Raw genomic sequence first — 16407 nt, 5'->3', positions numbered from 1 at the left:
TAAAAGTGGTTGTATAATGCACTATTTCATCCCATTTGTTCAAACGTTCGTCAGGGTAAGAACCACGTTCTTAAAGAAAGCAAGCTTGATTGCTGCTGTACTACTTCAACACTGTCCAGACAGGGAGGTGCCAATGCCAGTGGGAGGTGCCTCTGGTAAAAATCAGTGGGGCCCATGGGAGCCAAGGGCCATTACAACATTCTTTGGGCCCCTGCACTTTTTTTTATATTCTTTTTATTTGAACCAAAAAGTAAAGTATTACACCACATTGCATCATAGTTGTATATAGTTACATCTGCATAATGGCATTTAAAATCTGACGAGTATCGCTATTGGTAAGTATCCAAAGCGTTATTGAGACACTGAAAAAGGACTTAATCCAGGAGTACATGATACTGCTCTTTTCATTCCCACCCTAGATATTGGAAGACCAGTTTTCGACACTAGAAAATCGGTGACACTCTCAGACTTTGCAATCCTTTGGAGGGGGTGGAATGGGGGGGGTCACAGCTGATTCTAGTGGTATCTCTCCTAAGGATGGATTTCCCCTCTTGTGATCTCACTCCCCAAGAAACACTACGGTCAACAGGTCAGATAACAGCCCGATTACAGAGACCCATCAAAGCAGGAACAAACCTTTCTAGTCCTCTAATGACTGTTCCACAGGTCCTGTTGTAGCTCATTCTATTCCGTCACCATCGGGGTCGTTCGATTTGAGCACCTACTGTCACCTAGCACCCCTGACACCGGTCTAGATGCTCTTTCATGTTTCCCTCGTGATAACCCTGCTGACTTTACTGTCATTGAATTCTGGAGCTCCTGTTCGGACACAGATTCAGTTGTCCTCCATGATGTGGGCCTAGTCCGGAGTATAAGGGTCTGGGTAGAAGATATGTAGTTTGAACAATGAATTGGTGTATTTTACAGGTAAATATGCAGCGTATGAGGCAGTAAGTTGGTGTGCATAAGATCCCCAATCAGTGATTGGTATTTGAATTTGAAAAGCCTGAACAATTTCACAGGTGTGAATGAAAAGTGATGGCTGTCGCTGTAACCATTCAAATTGAACAATGAGAATATATACGTTTTCTAGCATATAAAGAAGAAATGGAGAAGCCGATAACTTTAGTGAACATTCTTAGTCCTTTAAGTGCAGCACTATATTTGTGAAATATACAGTTGGGTCATCCGGAGTTCACTCCCAGCATTCAACTCTCCTCTCCCCCACCCCATTCCCCCTAAAAATTAACCTCACAAAAAAGCTAGACATGACTAACTCAGACACTAATTTTGTGATAGCCAATGCCATTGAGATTCTGACCCTCAAAATACAGTCTTTCTTACAAGCAGAGTTGAGTATATATGCACCTGTAGCAGGCTTGCCTCTTTCAAAAAAGTCAGTACTTATCATCAACTCGTTGTCGCCAAGCACAGTCATGGTATCTGGAGAGCGACACAGTCTGATGTATCTATCTCGGTAGTCAAATGTTGGGCTTTCAAAGACCTCCCAATCTTTCTCTCTGGAAACCCCCTCTTGTTTAAGATGATTATGGCAGCTTTCCTGAAGTGCAAGGCTTTGTTCTACACAGGGACAAAGTGGTAAAATTGAATTATAATAATATTTAAAAAGAAAACTAAGCCTGTCAAAAATAACCTCTTTTGACAGGTCTAAAAGTTCCTTTGAACTTTTGTCACCCCTAAGTAAGCTTTATTTGCCCATAATGCAGGGAGCATGCTATTTAAAATTAGGCCACTTAGAAATGTAATGATACACATGTCCTTATAGTAAAAACGCCCTAAAAGCTATTTTTCCTTTAGCAAGGCTGGTTGCTCCATAGGAAAGCACTGTGATATGAGATGTGAAAACAATTCCCAGAGCAGGACAAAGGACTTTGGTGTGGAAGGTGTTTTGTTCCTCTGGCTGGATGATAGTTTGGGCTGTACTCAGTCACTTGATTGAATTCAAAGAGACCTACCATTCAGAGACAAATCTAAGCTGACACCTGGAGAGGGCCCTTATTTGTCGCCCCAGGCAGACCGGCACCATTCCCAGTCGGAGAGTAGCTGCCCCCCAAAACTGTTTTACAGTGACCACAGAAGGGGAGTTACTCATTTCCCTGGCCACACCCTGGGGAGGATAGATAGGCTCTGCACAGAGGGAGAAAGGTTTGCCATCTTGGATTTAGACCGAAGTGGGCACTGTGGGTTTGTTTGCTGTAGGGCACACAGTAAGTGCTGCAAATGCATGTAGGAGTACACTTGGGAACGTTTACCCTTTTGGTTAGATAGGGGAGAGGAGTCACCCACAAGCTGGTGCCAGGCATAAATGTGGCACCCACAGTACCCCTTCCCCTTGGAACATTCCTGCAGCTGTGGATGATCAGAGGACGACTGAACCTGTTGTTTGAGACCTAAGAGGAGCCTAGAAGAGGGGACCTGCTCTCCCTGTTGCACTCAAGCCAAAGATTTGTAGTTAAATGGAGTCAAAGCGTCATTAGACTTGCCTCATGTTCAAGCTAATGGGAAAGAACAAGCTACAAGAGGTCTTTCCTGCAACCGCCCAGCTGACCATTTGCAACTGGATCTGCCCTTGACACTACTGGTAGCTTCTACAAAAGCAAGTCATGACCATAAGGTACTAAACTTTACATAACTGTTCTGGATGGAATGCTTGAATTAATTTTAGCTACTGTTGTGTCCTTTAGGCTAGTCCGTTCATGTATAACCCTAATGTTCATACATTGTCCTATCCAAACAACAATTCCAAACAGGTGACCTTTTACCTAGTAGCTTGCTCCTGAATCTTTGAAACAAGGCTCTTAATATTCAATCCTAATCCCTGTACCTGACGTGCATAAACATGTCCCCAGGCAGAATTATTCTGTATAAGGGTTACCACTTTTTTTATCCTTGGCCAACAGCCAGATGTGCATGATCGCATTTATTTGGAAAAACATTTCTGAGTGTTTTCAAAACATTTATGATTGTTTTCAAAACATATCAATTCTAGAAGAAACCATGGAGTGACCACTCTTGTATATAATACCCGTATTCCCCCGTGCAAATTAGAGGAGAAATCCTTCCAAGCTGAGACTGGCTCCTGCAGGCTGAATCTTTGACACACAGTGGTCTGACATCCCTTGCGGGGTGTCATCCTCAAGGTAGAGACAGGGTCCTTCATTCTCAACCATCAGGTGAAGGGGCTGGTTATTCCCTAGGGGTTTCTTGGCTACATACACATATGCACATATACATGCTACACCTACACATCTAGGCTAGGTATGTTTCGGCAAATTGGGTAGGGCATGCATTATAGGAGTATCCAAATGCTACTGTTTTATCTGAGCTGTATATGAAATGTGTCTACTGTTTACCATATTCGCACTTGCGATTTCTTTCGAATGCTTCTTTCTCCTGATAGTTGCAGCAAATATGTTTTACAAAAGACTGTCGCTATACCAATAAATACTTGAAAAAGTCCTAAATCGCCATCTTGTGTGTTTCCTGAGAACAAGTAAGCACGAGTGACTGAACGAAAAGTACTATACTGTTTCCACGATCCCTTAGGAATCAGGGTTGTCATGTTTAGTGGTTGCCAGAAACTACCTACACCACTGTAGAAACAAGGGGTGGTAGTGGCACTGTAAAGCTACGTAGTCTACCTGCTGACATATCCTATGTGGTTGTCCGGATTCGGTTTGGACACCAAGCCCTTAGTTTAGTTCATCCAAAACGCTGGGTCCTGGCGACTCCTAGGAACTACACAACACTACTACTCTGTGCTGAATTGCAGTCCATATTTATTTTGCACACCACACCACACCACCTAAGTTTGAATCCAGCCAATTGCAAATACTTCTGAACCCTGCACCAATCGAAACCGTTCAGCCTGCGCTTCCAGGTCCGGTCTTCCCTGAAATGGTACACAAGCAACCCAGGACTACTTTTGCTCTTTTGGGGGCTCATCAGCCGGGTATAGCTCTGCTCCAGTGGCACAGTGAGCACAGGGCCCACGTTTAGGCATACCTGGCGTCACTATTAGGGCATCAAAAACAAAGTGATGGATGAAATACTTGAGGTAATCTCAGCCACTAGCAGTTGCTCGGGCTGCATCCCAAAACGGGAAAGTCTTTACACAAGGTTTTTACCTTGTTAAGTCTTTACAACGCTTTTTTTAGCGCGGATATTTTTAACGCAAATATGCATTTAAAACGCATGCCAATACAACGCATTTAAGGTAAGTTGGGGGGGGGGGGGGTGGGAGGTCTCCCCCCACGAATACATTGTTTTAAAATATAAAAACAACGCTTGGTATTGGCATGTGTTTTAAATGCATTTTCATGTGAAAAACATGCTTGCTAAAAAAAGAGTCCATGCCAGGTCCTTCATGAAACTAGACACAGGGTCTGTATCACCCCCAACTCGCAGTCAGCTTTAACTTGTGCCTAGATACTAGTCAAGCGCAAACAGATGACCATGATTGGTGCCTAATGCTTTTTGGCACTATTTTGAACTTTAACCTTCCAAAATCCATATCTCCGGCTCCCCTTATTGGATTGTTGTCATTATGGGGTCATCTTATTATTTAAAATGTATTTTCTTTTTCGAAATTGGTTTGATATTTTCTTGTGCTTTGTTTTGACTTTATTTCTATTTTGTGACTGCATACGTGCTTTTCACATTGCTTCTAAATTAAGTCTGTCTACTCTGTACCATCGCTGGCAGTTGGTTGAGCTCAAGTTAATTTCGTGACTTTAGGGACTCACCCTAATAAGGACTGGTTATTAATTGAGGTGGGCACCTACTCCTCTAAACTAATACACCAATGTTTTACATGCCCCCATTGGATATCTTGCCCTTTAGAAATCATGTAGTGTGGCCCGAAGAGGAGACCATAGTGCCACTGTTCGCTCCTCCAATATCTTCCCAAATGTAGCACAATGTCCTTTAAGGATCACAGGATGCTTTAAATAAAAAAATAAAAAAAAAGAGTTCCAGTTGTGAAATGCGAACACAGGAATGGTTGTCTGCTGTTCCTTGCAGGCCACTACCCATGTGCTCATAGCCAGTCACAGCGGGTTGCAAAAAGCAATATGCCTAATTAATACTCACTGGGTAGGCTAAGCTTTTGGTTGATGATCCTGTAGCTAAGAATTGGCACTCCATATGAACGTGCTACATCTGAAAGTGGGTTTTCTGACCCAGGTAGCCTTCTAGTCGACTAGAGCAGAGTAGTGAGTCTCCACAGATCTGCAATGTCTACCTTCTACATTCAAACGTAAAAGATGACTACTTGCCTTCTTCCATTAAAAAAAGTGGAAGTGGGCTATTGACGAGGTCACGTTCCTTTTAAGTCTTACATTGTGGGAGGGTTGAGAATTGGAAATTGGTCTGTCTCAGTAGGTGTCTCCACTCTTAACACGTGCAAGAGCTCTATTGAACTGTCAAAGGGGATTTCTAGCCATGAGCTGGAAAGTTTTTGGTTTATCAGTTGGTGGCATCCTTGCCCACAACGGCACAGACCCGTCACAAGGAGCAACTGATACACCACAAAGTGAAGTTAATCCTTTTTACAGTTCGCAGAGAAGGGTTTCTCCCCAAGTATTTAGCATATGTGGCATTAGCTTGTCACATACCTTCTCCAAATGTAAAATATATTTTTTAACTATGTGGCCAAAAGTTAGCAGGAGCACATGTAGTGTTATTTAATAATGTGTATGTAAAATACAATATTAATTAATTGATTGTGCTTCTTTGTTCTTTTGATTTTCTAGGAGCCCAGGCTTGTGTCCTTGCATTTTCTACCACCGACCGGGAGTCTTTTGAAGCGATCCCTAGCTGGCGAGAAAAAGTAGTAGCTGAAGTCGGAGATATACCCACAGTACTCGTACAAAATAAAATTGACCTCCTTGATGATTCAGTTATTAAGAAGTAAGATTTTGCTATTGCTCCATTAAGCCCCAATAGTAGACCAGTTCTGCTAACCAAAATCAAATTAATTGACAGTAAAAATGTATATTTCATGAATCTGTGTACTCAGTATAAACATACTTGTGTACTTCATTTAATTTGTACATTTGTGCCGTTGTTTTAGAGAATCCTTCGCAAAGCAATCATTATTGCTACCTCCAATCATCCCTTTGCCCAAAGGCTGTGTCTGGGGAAAAAGACAGAAAATTTAAAAGAGAACCGTCCTAACTGGGTCTGAAAACTCACAGTGAATCCACATTCCAAGTCTGACAAATATGTATAAAAGTGGAATCGAAACTAGCCCACTTTATTCTAGGCCTGGGTGATGTTCACAGAGTTCTGCTTTTTGAACTCCGTGAAGTGACAAAAAACTCCGCCAGGCTACACGGCGTTCCGTGGGAGGCGAAATGCGTTAGGTTGCGCCATTCGCGCAGGTTATCACCGCCGGGTGTAAGTCCCACGCTGTAAAATCAGCATGAACGGCTTCACGTGCAGCACAAGAGGGCGCAGCTTCTTTATGCCGCTCTAGTAGAAGTTCTACTCAAGCAGCAGCTTCCTCAATGCAAACGTAAGGTTTCTCAAACCGAGTAGTAGTGACCATCCGCGACCACCCGCGTTAAGAAATCTCGCTCGCTCGCCAATTTACCGTTGGCAAGCGCAAGCGGGGAAAAACTCCGCTCGGCAGAACAGACTTTTTCAAAACTCTGCTGAGTGCTAAAAACTTCGCAAACAGCGCGGAGTTCACAGCCCAGTTCTACTTTATTCCAGGTCCAAATTCTTCATGACCAAGGAAGGAAGTCCTCTGCTGAGTACTCGAAGAACTGCTGTGTGGCTGGATCCGGTGTCTGATTGACAGCCAGTCTTCCAGACGTGACCACAAAGCATGCAACTATAAGAGATTGAAGCCAAGAGCAATGTGTGTGTGGATGCCCCCGTCTCCCTGAGCACTTCTTTGTATGAACTATGTTAAGATTTCTAACAAGTGGCAAGCATCATGTGTTTGACAGCATGCCGTATTATTAAGATACTGGTACTGATGCAGCTGCAAACTTCTGAGTTGTAGCACTTTGAGACTCAAGGTTTGCACATATCAATACTTTATGGTGTAGGCAGAATAGTAGGTTTATTCCAATTGTTCTGCCAGCATCTACAGAACTTAGCCCCCTCCACACTGTTAAGAATAGTGTCATTTAAAATGGCAAAACAGGAACCCATATGCTGCAGCCACGCTAATAACCTGTGCTGTTTCGCCGATCCCACCATCCCCTTATGTCGGAAAGGAATAATTTCCTCTTAGTCCCATTGTAGCCTATAAACTCCATCCATGGGAGCTTCACTCTTGTGATAAACATTTGGGTCATAACTTGTTAACGTGCTATTCCCAGATGATACTCAGTGATACGCCAGCAAATGCCCATCTCTCGAAACTATATTTGAGCAGGCAAAGTCATGGGATAAATGTATCCGTGGTTAATAGGAAAAAAGGTTTGCAAAGGCAGATCGGTACAGTGGTACACTATCAAGCTTAAGCAGTGCATTCTGTGCAGAACTCTGAGGAAAAACATTATCAATACCCCATTAATAAAATAAAGGAATGGGGTGAAATGAAGCGTTCCTTGTTATATAAACCTGCCTGCAATGGGGCAGTGGAATGCCTTAACAGAGTTATCATGGAAAGTGTTGACGTTGCTATTAGTGCTGGAGTAGGTTAAGAAGTGCAACTCAACAAATTGATATCGAAATATAGGATTACTCCATGCTTACAGGTTACAGTCCCTTTGAAGTGCTCAGAAGGAGGAAACCACGTACCAAGAATAATATTGCTTGGCTGGGAGTGACCGGAAGAAAGAGTGGTCATGAGAGGTAGGGAGGAAAAATATCTTGAGAGCACAAAATGGCAGACATGGCGTGAAGAGTGTTGCCCTGGAGGGGAGGGGGGGGGTGGTTTGGATTGGGTCATGTCAAGAATTGTGTAGGGGTTAAGAAGTGTTTTGAGTAAGTACAGGGAACCACTTCTTGTTAAGACTTTTCTCCAGTGCATCTGAATTGAGCGGTAAGAAGGTGTGGCATTTTAATAAATTAGCAAAGCATTAAAGCATTATTTGTGGAAAAAGGAGAATGGTGCTGTCTCAGTAGATTCATGGTTGTGGGGTGATAAATGTGGTGACAAAGTGGCTCCGAACCGTGAAGAAGATGGCTAAGAACAAATGAATGCATCAGGAGTTCCAGGAGGTAATGAAGGGTACCATGGTGCAGGAAGTGAAGAGTGTTGTGGTAGCCCTCTATGACTTACAAGGATATGGTAGGATTGTGGTACAACCAGGGAAGTTCAAAGATTTCATTGTAGGATAAGGTGTTACGCGAGATGCCAACATGATATTTACAGTAGTGCTTATATGTAATTTATACAGTGTATTTACATTTAATATTTCATTTTAAATTCCTCATTAGGAAAGTTTTTTTGTATTTTTTTTTACTGAACATAGATAATAGTAAACGGTTTTAAGAGGTGAGAAGTGTGGTAAAGTCTATTGTCTCATGCAGAATCCTGCACGAGACAGTAGGTGTTGAATGTGGGGTGGTTTTGGAACTGGAGACATTTATGAAGGAAATTCAGTTGAGAGCAGCTTAAGTGAGAGGATGTATGTCTTGCTGGCTGTTACTAATAAACATTTTGTCGCTTCAACTGAGGGATCGCCTACTTTATAGTAATTTCTAGGTGTTCAGGTTATTCCAGCAGGATGGAGGCCTAAGAAGAGCAAAGAGTAACGTGCATGAAGTAAAAAACAGCAGGCACCATAAACAATCAAAACACGTATAAACATTTGAAAGAAAACATAAATGATTTAAAGTGGGCAAAACCTATGGCTAGGCACTAGGAGACCGATGACCGAATACTGGAAAACCAACTGTTGTGGGGAAACCTGGTTAGACATTGGATGGAAACCACATACAATGTAGTCAGACAGCATGATATAATAACCATATGAAGTAAAGCAGCATGACCCTCAGTTGGAAAGTATTAAAAAAAAGCCTAAAGTGCAAGAATAGCGTGCCCACCACGGGATAGCAATATGACCAGCCACTGGGCAGGGAATGGAGACAATGCCGCATGGACAATGGCATGACGTGCACTGTAGTCCCACAAAAGTAAGACCACGCATTTACATGCAATCTGCCTCAGATATTTAAAAGTTAGAGCAATTGGCATTGTAAATGACGATGTTTTTACTTTTTTTGATCTGCTGAACTTGGCAACCATATCTTGTACTGGTAGGACTGAATAGCCACTTCATAGCCAAACAAGAGAACATTTAAGTAAGTTACTTAAGCATGATGAGACAAACTAGCTAAGCCACAACAGCTCATAAACCGCCACATTACTTCTCCGATGACTGGCGTGTGGGTCACATATTGTACTGTGCACACACACTGCGTTACGTGCAACCAAAATAAACACAGACAGAAAGGAGTGGATAGGGCCACCCACAGACAACTGTTTCAAATACATCTGAAATGATCCTCAACCTAGCAGGAGTAGGTAGGGCATGTACAACCGACAATCGCCTTGCTAGCCTTCGCATTTTATTTATCTTGTTACTCCACTCGTAGTTATTATAAACACGAATTTTATAATACTAAAAGCACCATTAGCAAAACTTTAAAGATACAATACTCAAGCTGTAGGCTAAATGAGATGCTTAAGTGTGGGTTAAATGTGGTAACTATTGTCGAACTATTTATTCCTATCTGAAATGGGGGAATAGAGCTAGAGTTTCAGCCCTGCGCGTCCTATTACCCAGCAGATGGCACTAGAGACTTGTTTGTGAACGACAAACGTACAGTACGCCAGTATAAACTTCTTGTTCAATATTTCCCTTGCAATCATTCGACTTTATGTACGATTTGATGGCTTCAAAACCTACTTTGAAATCCCACTGCAACACTTGTAAAGAGATAACGTGTAGTCATTCGTACAATGTTTTTACAAATGAACATATGTTTCATTATTGCAGTGAACCGAAATAAAAACATATTAATTAATATGCTGCTTCATCCGTGGCTTTGTGTAGTTTAATTGTTCAACTTACAGTTCATTTGTGATTGGCTACCCTTTGGCAGCGGCTTTTGTGCTACCTATTGGTACGTGCATTATCGTCTGTAGGTTGCTGGGGCTGAAGGGTGGGTTGTGGAAGGGAAAGAGGCATGACCAAAAGGAACCAAAAGTGAAGTCCACATGGCAGTGAACAAAGCAAAAACAGGCATTTACAATGCAATAGGTCTCGCCTTCAAAAAAGTTAGAGCTATTGGCATTGTAAATGACAAACTTTTTATTTATGGGTTGTTTTTGAAAACAGATAAATAAATAGCATTGTCATTTACAATGCCAATCGCTTAATCTCTCTCAAATGCAAGACCTATTGCATTTGCACACACACACATTCACACACACACAGAGGGCCACACACACACACACACACACACACACAGAGACACACACACACAAACACAGCGCCACACACGCACACACACAGCGCCACACACGCACACACACAGAGCCACACACACACACACAGCCACACACCCATACACAGAGCCACTCACACACAGAGCCACTCACACACAGAGCCATACGCACAGAGCCATACGCACAGAGCCATACGCACAGAGCCATACGCACAGAGCCATACGCACAGAGCCATACGCACAGAGCCATACGCACAGAGCCATACGCACAGAGCCATACGCACAGAGCCATACGCACAGAGCCATACGCACAGAGCCATACGCACAGAGCCATACGCACAGAGCCATTCGCACAGAGCCATTCACACAGAGCCATTCACACAGAGCCATACACACAGAGCCATACACACAGAGCCACACACACCCACACACAGAGCCATACACATAGAGCCACACACACACAGAGCCACACACACACACAGAGCCACACACACACACACAGAGCCACACACACACACACAGAGCCACACACACACACACACAGAGCCACACACACACACACACAGAGCCATACACACACACAGAGCCATACACACACACAGAGCCATACACACACACAGAGCCATACACACACACAGAGCCATACACACAGAGCCATACACACAGAGCCATACACACAGAGCCACACACACAGAGCCATACACACAGAGCCACACACACACACACACACACACACTAACAGAGCCACACACACACACAGAGCCACACACACACACACAGAGCCATACACACACACACACAGAGCCATACACACACAGAGCCACACACACAGCCACACACACAGGCCGGAACGGGGCCGTGCACGTTGGTAGGTGGACAGCGCTTTACGACACGCCGCACGTCCTTTGCTCTTCTAGTTTCTCAGTAGATTTGTTCCATTGCAGCGATTGCTGCGGACATCGCTGCCAGCCTTAATATACGTGCCCTTTACTGGGTATTGTGAAACTGGAGATGTGGGCAGAGGGGGCACTAGGGCAGAGAGGGCACTCACTGTGATCTGTCTGCACGTGCGGGCTGTTTGGGAGGGAAGCAGCCATTGCGCCTGCTCAGTGGTGAGTCGGCAGGAATAGGAATGGGTGCAGTGAGGGGTGCCCCTAGGCTTGGGGCTGTCACTGCGTGTGTACTGACAAGGAAAAGGGGCGGCCGTGGCTCTCAGGGTGACCGCCAGGGCCCCGATCCCGCTGCTTTTGAAGCACGTCCAGCAGCTTGTTGTCGGACAGCCATTTTGGAATCTGCAGCAGCCCTTCACTGCTGCCGTTTTATACACACGCTTCCCCCGCTCTGGGCTCTCACCCGGGGGAGGTGAGCAAAAGGGGGCAGAGGGGCGCAGGGGTCGGCGGGGACTTCGGGGCTATTCTGCTTTGATCGCTTCGTTGGACATTTTATGTTAGAAAGCAAGGCTGTTCACAGACGGAGCTGCAGTGCAGAGGTTTTCAGGGAGAGGATGGCCGTGCTCTGAAATGACACCTGGCTTTGCTAATCCGTGTGAAGGGTCGCACGGGGAGTGTGCCCCGCCGCGCCGTTTAGAGGGGCGAGGGTTGCAGTGTGTTCTGCTAACTGGGTAGGATTCTCAAGGGCGGACAGGGGTAGTAACAAGCAGAGCGTTTTCACGATTGTTTTGGTACTGCACATACTGGCGTAGGTCTGAGCAGGTGGTATGGCCGATGGCACACCGGAGAGGAGGCCTGAGCTCGATCTGAACCCCACACGAGGACACCCGAGGGAGCACTTTTCCACACACTACAGCCGTATGTCACTGTTGTATCATGCTCAGCAATGCGGATTAGCCTGTTGCCTGCGGTTGAGGGTCAGAAGTCTGCGAGGCATTTTAGGAAGAGCGAGAGTCCGGGACGTTTTAAGGCATTGGAAAAGAGGCCAATTGCACAGGCACCCATCTTCCAAGGGATCCCCTGGTAATGTGATATTTCTGCCAGCACCACCTATATCTACTTTTGACTTTGTCTCTATCTTTGTGTCTCATATATATATTTGACATTGATACAACACAGAATTGGCAACGTAGGCACTACAGTTCAAGATTGCTCCGAACAGGGGCCCCAACATATTTCTGGCCCGGGGTCCCAAAAATTCTCAAGAGGACACTGGGGGAGTGACTCTATATTTTGGGTAAATATGGCCAGTGTGAGTGTTGGGGACTGAAGAGGCGTTTTCAGCCCACAGGGGCCCTGGACTCACAAGCCTAGCCGATGTGGCACAGAGGGGCACGTGTTGCAAACGGGGTGAGAAATGCCTGTCCGCCCATTCAACCAAAATGAAAGAAATAGAAAAAACATCTCTTTCTTTCATTTTGGTATAATCATGGCACCCGCGCTTTACTTTTAAAATGTTACAAGTAAAGCACGGGTGCCGCGATTATACTAAAATGAAAGAAATTGCTCTTTTAGGGCCGTCCCACTTGAACGGGCTCGGCATGACTTCCTACTGGAGTAAAAGGTTTCTTATCTTCTTTATGGGGCCATCTGTTTGGACCCATAAAGAAGATAAGAAACCTTTTACCACAGTAGTAAGTCAAGGAAGCCAGTCTGAAAGGGACGGGGCTAAAAGCAAAAAGAGTACGTCACTGGGACCTCTTTTCCAATGGCTGGCCACGAACTGTGACGCCAGCCAATGGAAAAGAGGGGCGAGGCTTAACCTCGCTAGTGAAACTCACTCCAAGTCATTAAATCTCGCCAGCGAGACCGCGCATGTGCGCAGTCTACGCTAGCCGAGACCTAAAAAAGGAGGGGTGGGCTAAGCTGGAGCAGATCGCAAAGGAAACAAGCATTTGCAATGCAATCGTTCTCGCATTTGTTAAGTTAGAACTGTTGGCGCTGAAAATAACAATGTTTTTTTAATTTTCAGTGAAGTTATATTTGTGTAGCACTATTGCCAATGGTATAAAAAAGCAAAATTAAAATCATTGTCATCTTCAACCCCAACAGTTCTACATTTGGGGGCGTGGCCAAGTAACATGGCTGACAGGACGTGAGCTCCGCCAGCTCCCGTCCTACGGACCCGAGATCCTGCCAAAAACATCCTGCCCGGGCTGTCCCCTGCAAGAATACAGCATCGGAGGTTCCCCTCGTGCCGTTAGGCTCCGAGCGGAGCGCTGGACATCGGGGATTTGCCCAAGAGACGAGAGCGGTGGCTCTGTGTGCCGGCTCCCAGATACAAGAGGCCGGGGATTACGGCCTTCCCGGAACAGGCTCGCGGACTGCGGCCGAGCCGCGGCGCTCCTGGGGCGTTGTGCAGCTGATCGGCGGCCGGCGAGTGCCGCTGGTACCGGGTGGCCCGTCTGGGAAGCGTGGAGGTGTACCGTCTGCCTTGGAGGCGTCGCTGGCAGGAGCCCTACGTCGGAGTACACTGTCGCGGTGGCTGCCATCTTGCGGAGGGCCCTCGGGAGGATTTGCGGCTGCACGGTGAGGGCCCTCGGCGGCGACAGCTGTATTCTCCTGCCCGCCGGGAGATCGTTGGAGCCTGGCGGTGATTGAAAGGAGAAGCGGTAGACCCGGCGCCCCTCCCCCACTGGGCCGTCATTCTTGATTCCCCAGGTGGACCCCTTCTCTGGGGACTCGCGGCCTCCTGCTGGCCTATCATCTTCCCGGAGCCACTTGGGACAGGCGGTGAGACTGGGGGATAGTGTGTACTGCCGGGGATCTGAGCGGTAGCTGGGAGCACCCATCCGGTGCCGCGAGAGGCGGACTCCCGTGCCTGACTTGCTGCATGGGATCCTGGGCCCGGGCTTCATTGGCGGAACGGCGAGGGGGCTGCTGCTTGCTGCCGCTGCCTCTCTGCGAGCCTGGATCCCCCCGCCCCGGGTGCTATCTACGGAGGTGACCACGGGGAGTGGGCCTCGGCGCTGGTGCAGTCCTAGTGGAAATTAGAGGGCCCGCACCCCTAACCGTCCTCCTGCAGTGTCATAGACTGGCACAACCTGACCTGTTGGGAGTTGAGCAGTCCCATTGGTGCGGGGACTCTTTGTGGTCTCCGAGCCCCCCTGAAAGCGAATACCTGAGGGACGGAGGACGAGGAATCGCTTTACTGGGCCCCTAGACAAGTTGTAGGGACTTCTGCCTGATGTCCACGCGAAAGGATAGGATGTCGCGATCTACTCAAGCCAACACCATTGTACAATATACTACCCCGCGACTCCCATCGCAGCGTATCGCGTGTCAAGCGGGCCAGGAGGTGAGCGGAGATGAACCGGCGGAGCCTTCCCGAGCGAAGATATTAAAGGCCATACAGGGCTCTCATTCAGCACTGGAGAGACAAATTGAGACTGTTTCAGTGGATGTCAATTTATTGCAGACTGACCTCCGGAAGGTAGCTGATAAGGTCTCAGAGGCCGAGGGTAACATCACCCACTTACAGGGGGAAGTGGCCACGTTAAACAAAACGGTGACGCAACTCACGGCCGCAACGCGAGCTTTGGAGCGGAGGGTCGGGCACGCCGGAGTAACATCAGGGTCCTCGGTGTTCCGGAACGGCTGGAAGCGGGGAATGCTGAACGCTTTCTGGAGACCTGGATACGTACCCACCTATGCCCACGGGGACTGTCCGATGTGTTCGTCATTGAAAGGGCGCATAAGGCCCTGATCCCCCCTCCGCGGCCCGGCGACCCCCCCCCAGGGCGCTGATTGCAAAGGTATTGAACTACAAAGACCGGGATTGCATCCTGAAGGCGGCGAGGGAGGCGGAGACCCTTACTATAGAGAACAGTCGCATATCTGTATATCCTGATTATTCCCAGTTCGTCCAGGAGCAACGGAAGTCCTACCTTGGAGTCAAGCAAAAGCACAGGGAGATGAAGCTCCAGTACATGTTATTGTACCCGGCCAAACTTAAGGAGCTCTCACAGGGCCGAGCACACTTCTTTGAATCACCGGCGGAGGTCTGGGAGTGGCTGGAGATACGAGGAGATGATCTTCCCCCGGGAGAGCGTGGAGGACCCCGGGAATCGTGGGGGACACGACCCCAGAGACGAAGGCGCGGACGAAGACGACGCAGATCCAGATCGGCAGGCTCTGTTGAACCTCGAGTCCTGGTGGGAGCGGATGGAGCTTTACTTCTGGGCCCTCCATCGGCTGGGGATGGTCCTGGGACTGTTCTGGTCCCAGACACGCTACAGGACGATGTGCCGGATATGGATCCGGCGGCCCCAGTGGTCCCGGAAACTGGTCTTACTGAACCCCTGTCGGAGCTGGCTCCTGTCTGAGGTACTGTTTATTGTTTGGCATGTTGATCGCTGCTGGGGTGGCCGCCAGCCGGGTGTCTGACCCGTGGAAATACTGGTGGCCCACGCTACTGGATATTGGATGGAACGGAGACCCTGCACCCTATGGAACTGACAGTGTAGAGGAAGGAGATTCAGGGTGACGTATGGGGAGACCTTGGCTCTAGGGGGACAAGCCAGGGGACTGGCCTCTAGTTCTGGGTCCTGTGGGGAGTTGGGAGGGGGGGGACTGGGTGGTATTGAATTGGTGTGAGTGGGGGTTGTTGAGTGGTTGAATGGGGTGGCTGTGCACGTCCTGGCACCTGCAGAGGGAGAATGGGGTGGCATTATTTGTTGTTGTTGTCATCTTATTCGTGGGTGGGGGTGGGGGGGAAATGTTCAGAGGGGAGTTTGAAGCGGACAGTTTGTGGGGGGAGGGTAGGGATGGAAATGGGTACGTTCATTGGCATTATGGGTACTGTACTACAGGTTTCTGTGTTGTTGATCAGGAGTACTAGAGTGCTTGGCCCTCGCACTCAATGGACCTGGCGGTGGTGGACCATACTACCTGTAAAATGTAGCCCGAAGGGGCGTAATCCTCAGACATGGGTCTTAAATTCCTAACTTGGAATGTGCGCGGACTGGGTACTTGCACAAAGAGACACCGGGTCCTTTCCTTTCTTCGGAGACATGGCGTC

At 47.2% G+C, this 16407-nt stretch overlaps 1 protein-coding gene across 2 annotated transcripts in view; it reads left to right on the top strand.

Moving 5' to 3' along the window:
* Positions 1-16407, top strand: part of RAB23 (RAB23, member RAS oncogene family) — a 548767-nt gene that overhangs the window by 195468 nt on the left and 336892 nt on the right. For both annotated transcript variants that reach the window (XM_078647984.1, XM_078647983.1), the window contains exon 4: positions 5775-5931. In XM_078647984.1, the coding sequence (XP_078504110.1) occupies positions 5775-5931 (157 nt within the window). The remainder of the gene's footprint in view (positions 1-5774; positions 5932-16407) is intronic.

This window comes from Lissotriton helveticus, chromosome 6 (genome assembly GCF_964261635.1).
Source record: "Lissotriton helveticus chromosome 6, aLisHel1.1, whole genome shotgun sequence".
Lineage (NCBI taxonomy): Eukaryota > Metazoa > Chordata > Amphibia > Caudata > Salamandridae > Lissotriton > Lissotriton helveticus.
The sequence above is the reverse complement of the archived record's forward strand: the minus strand, read 5'-3'. Positions and strand labels throughout refer to the sequence as shown.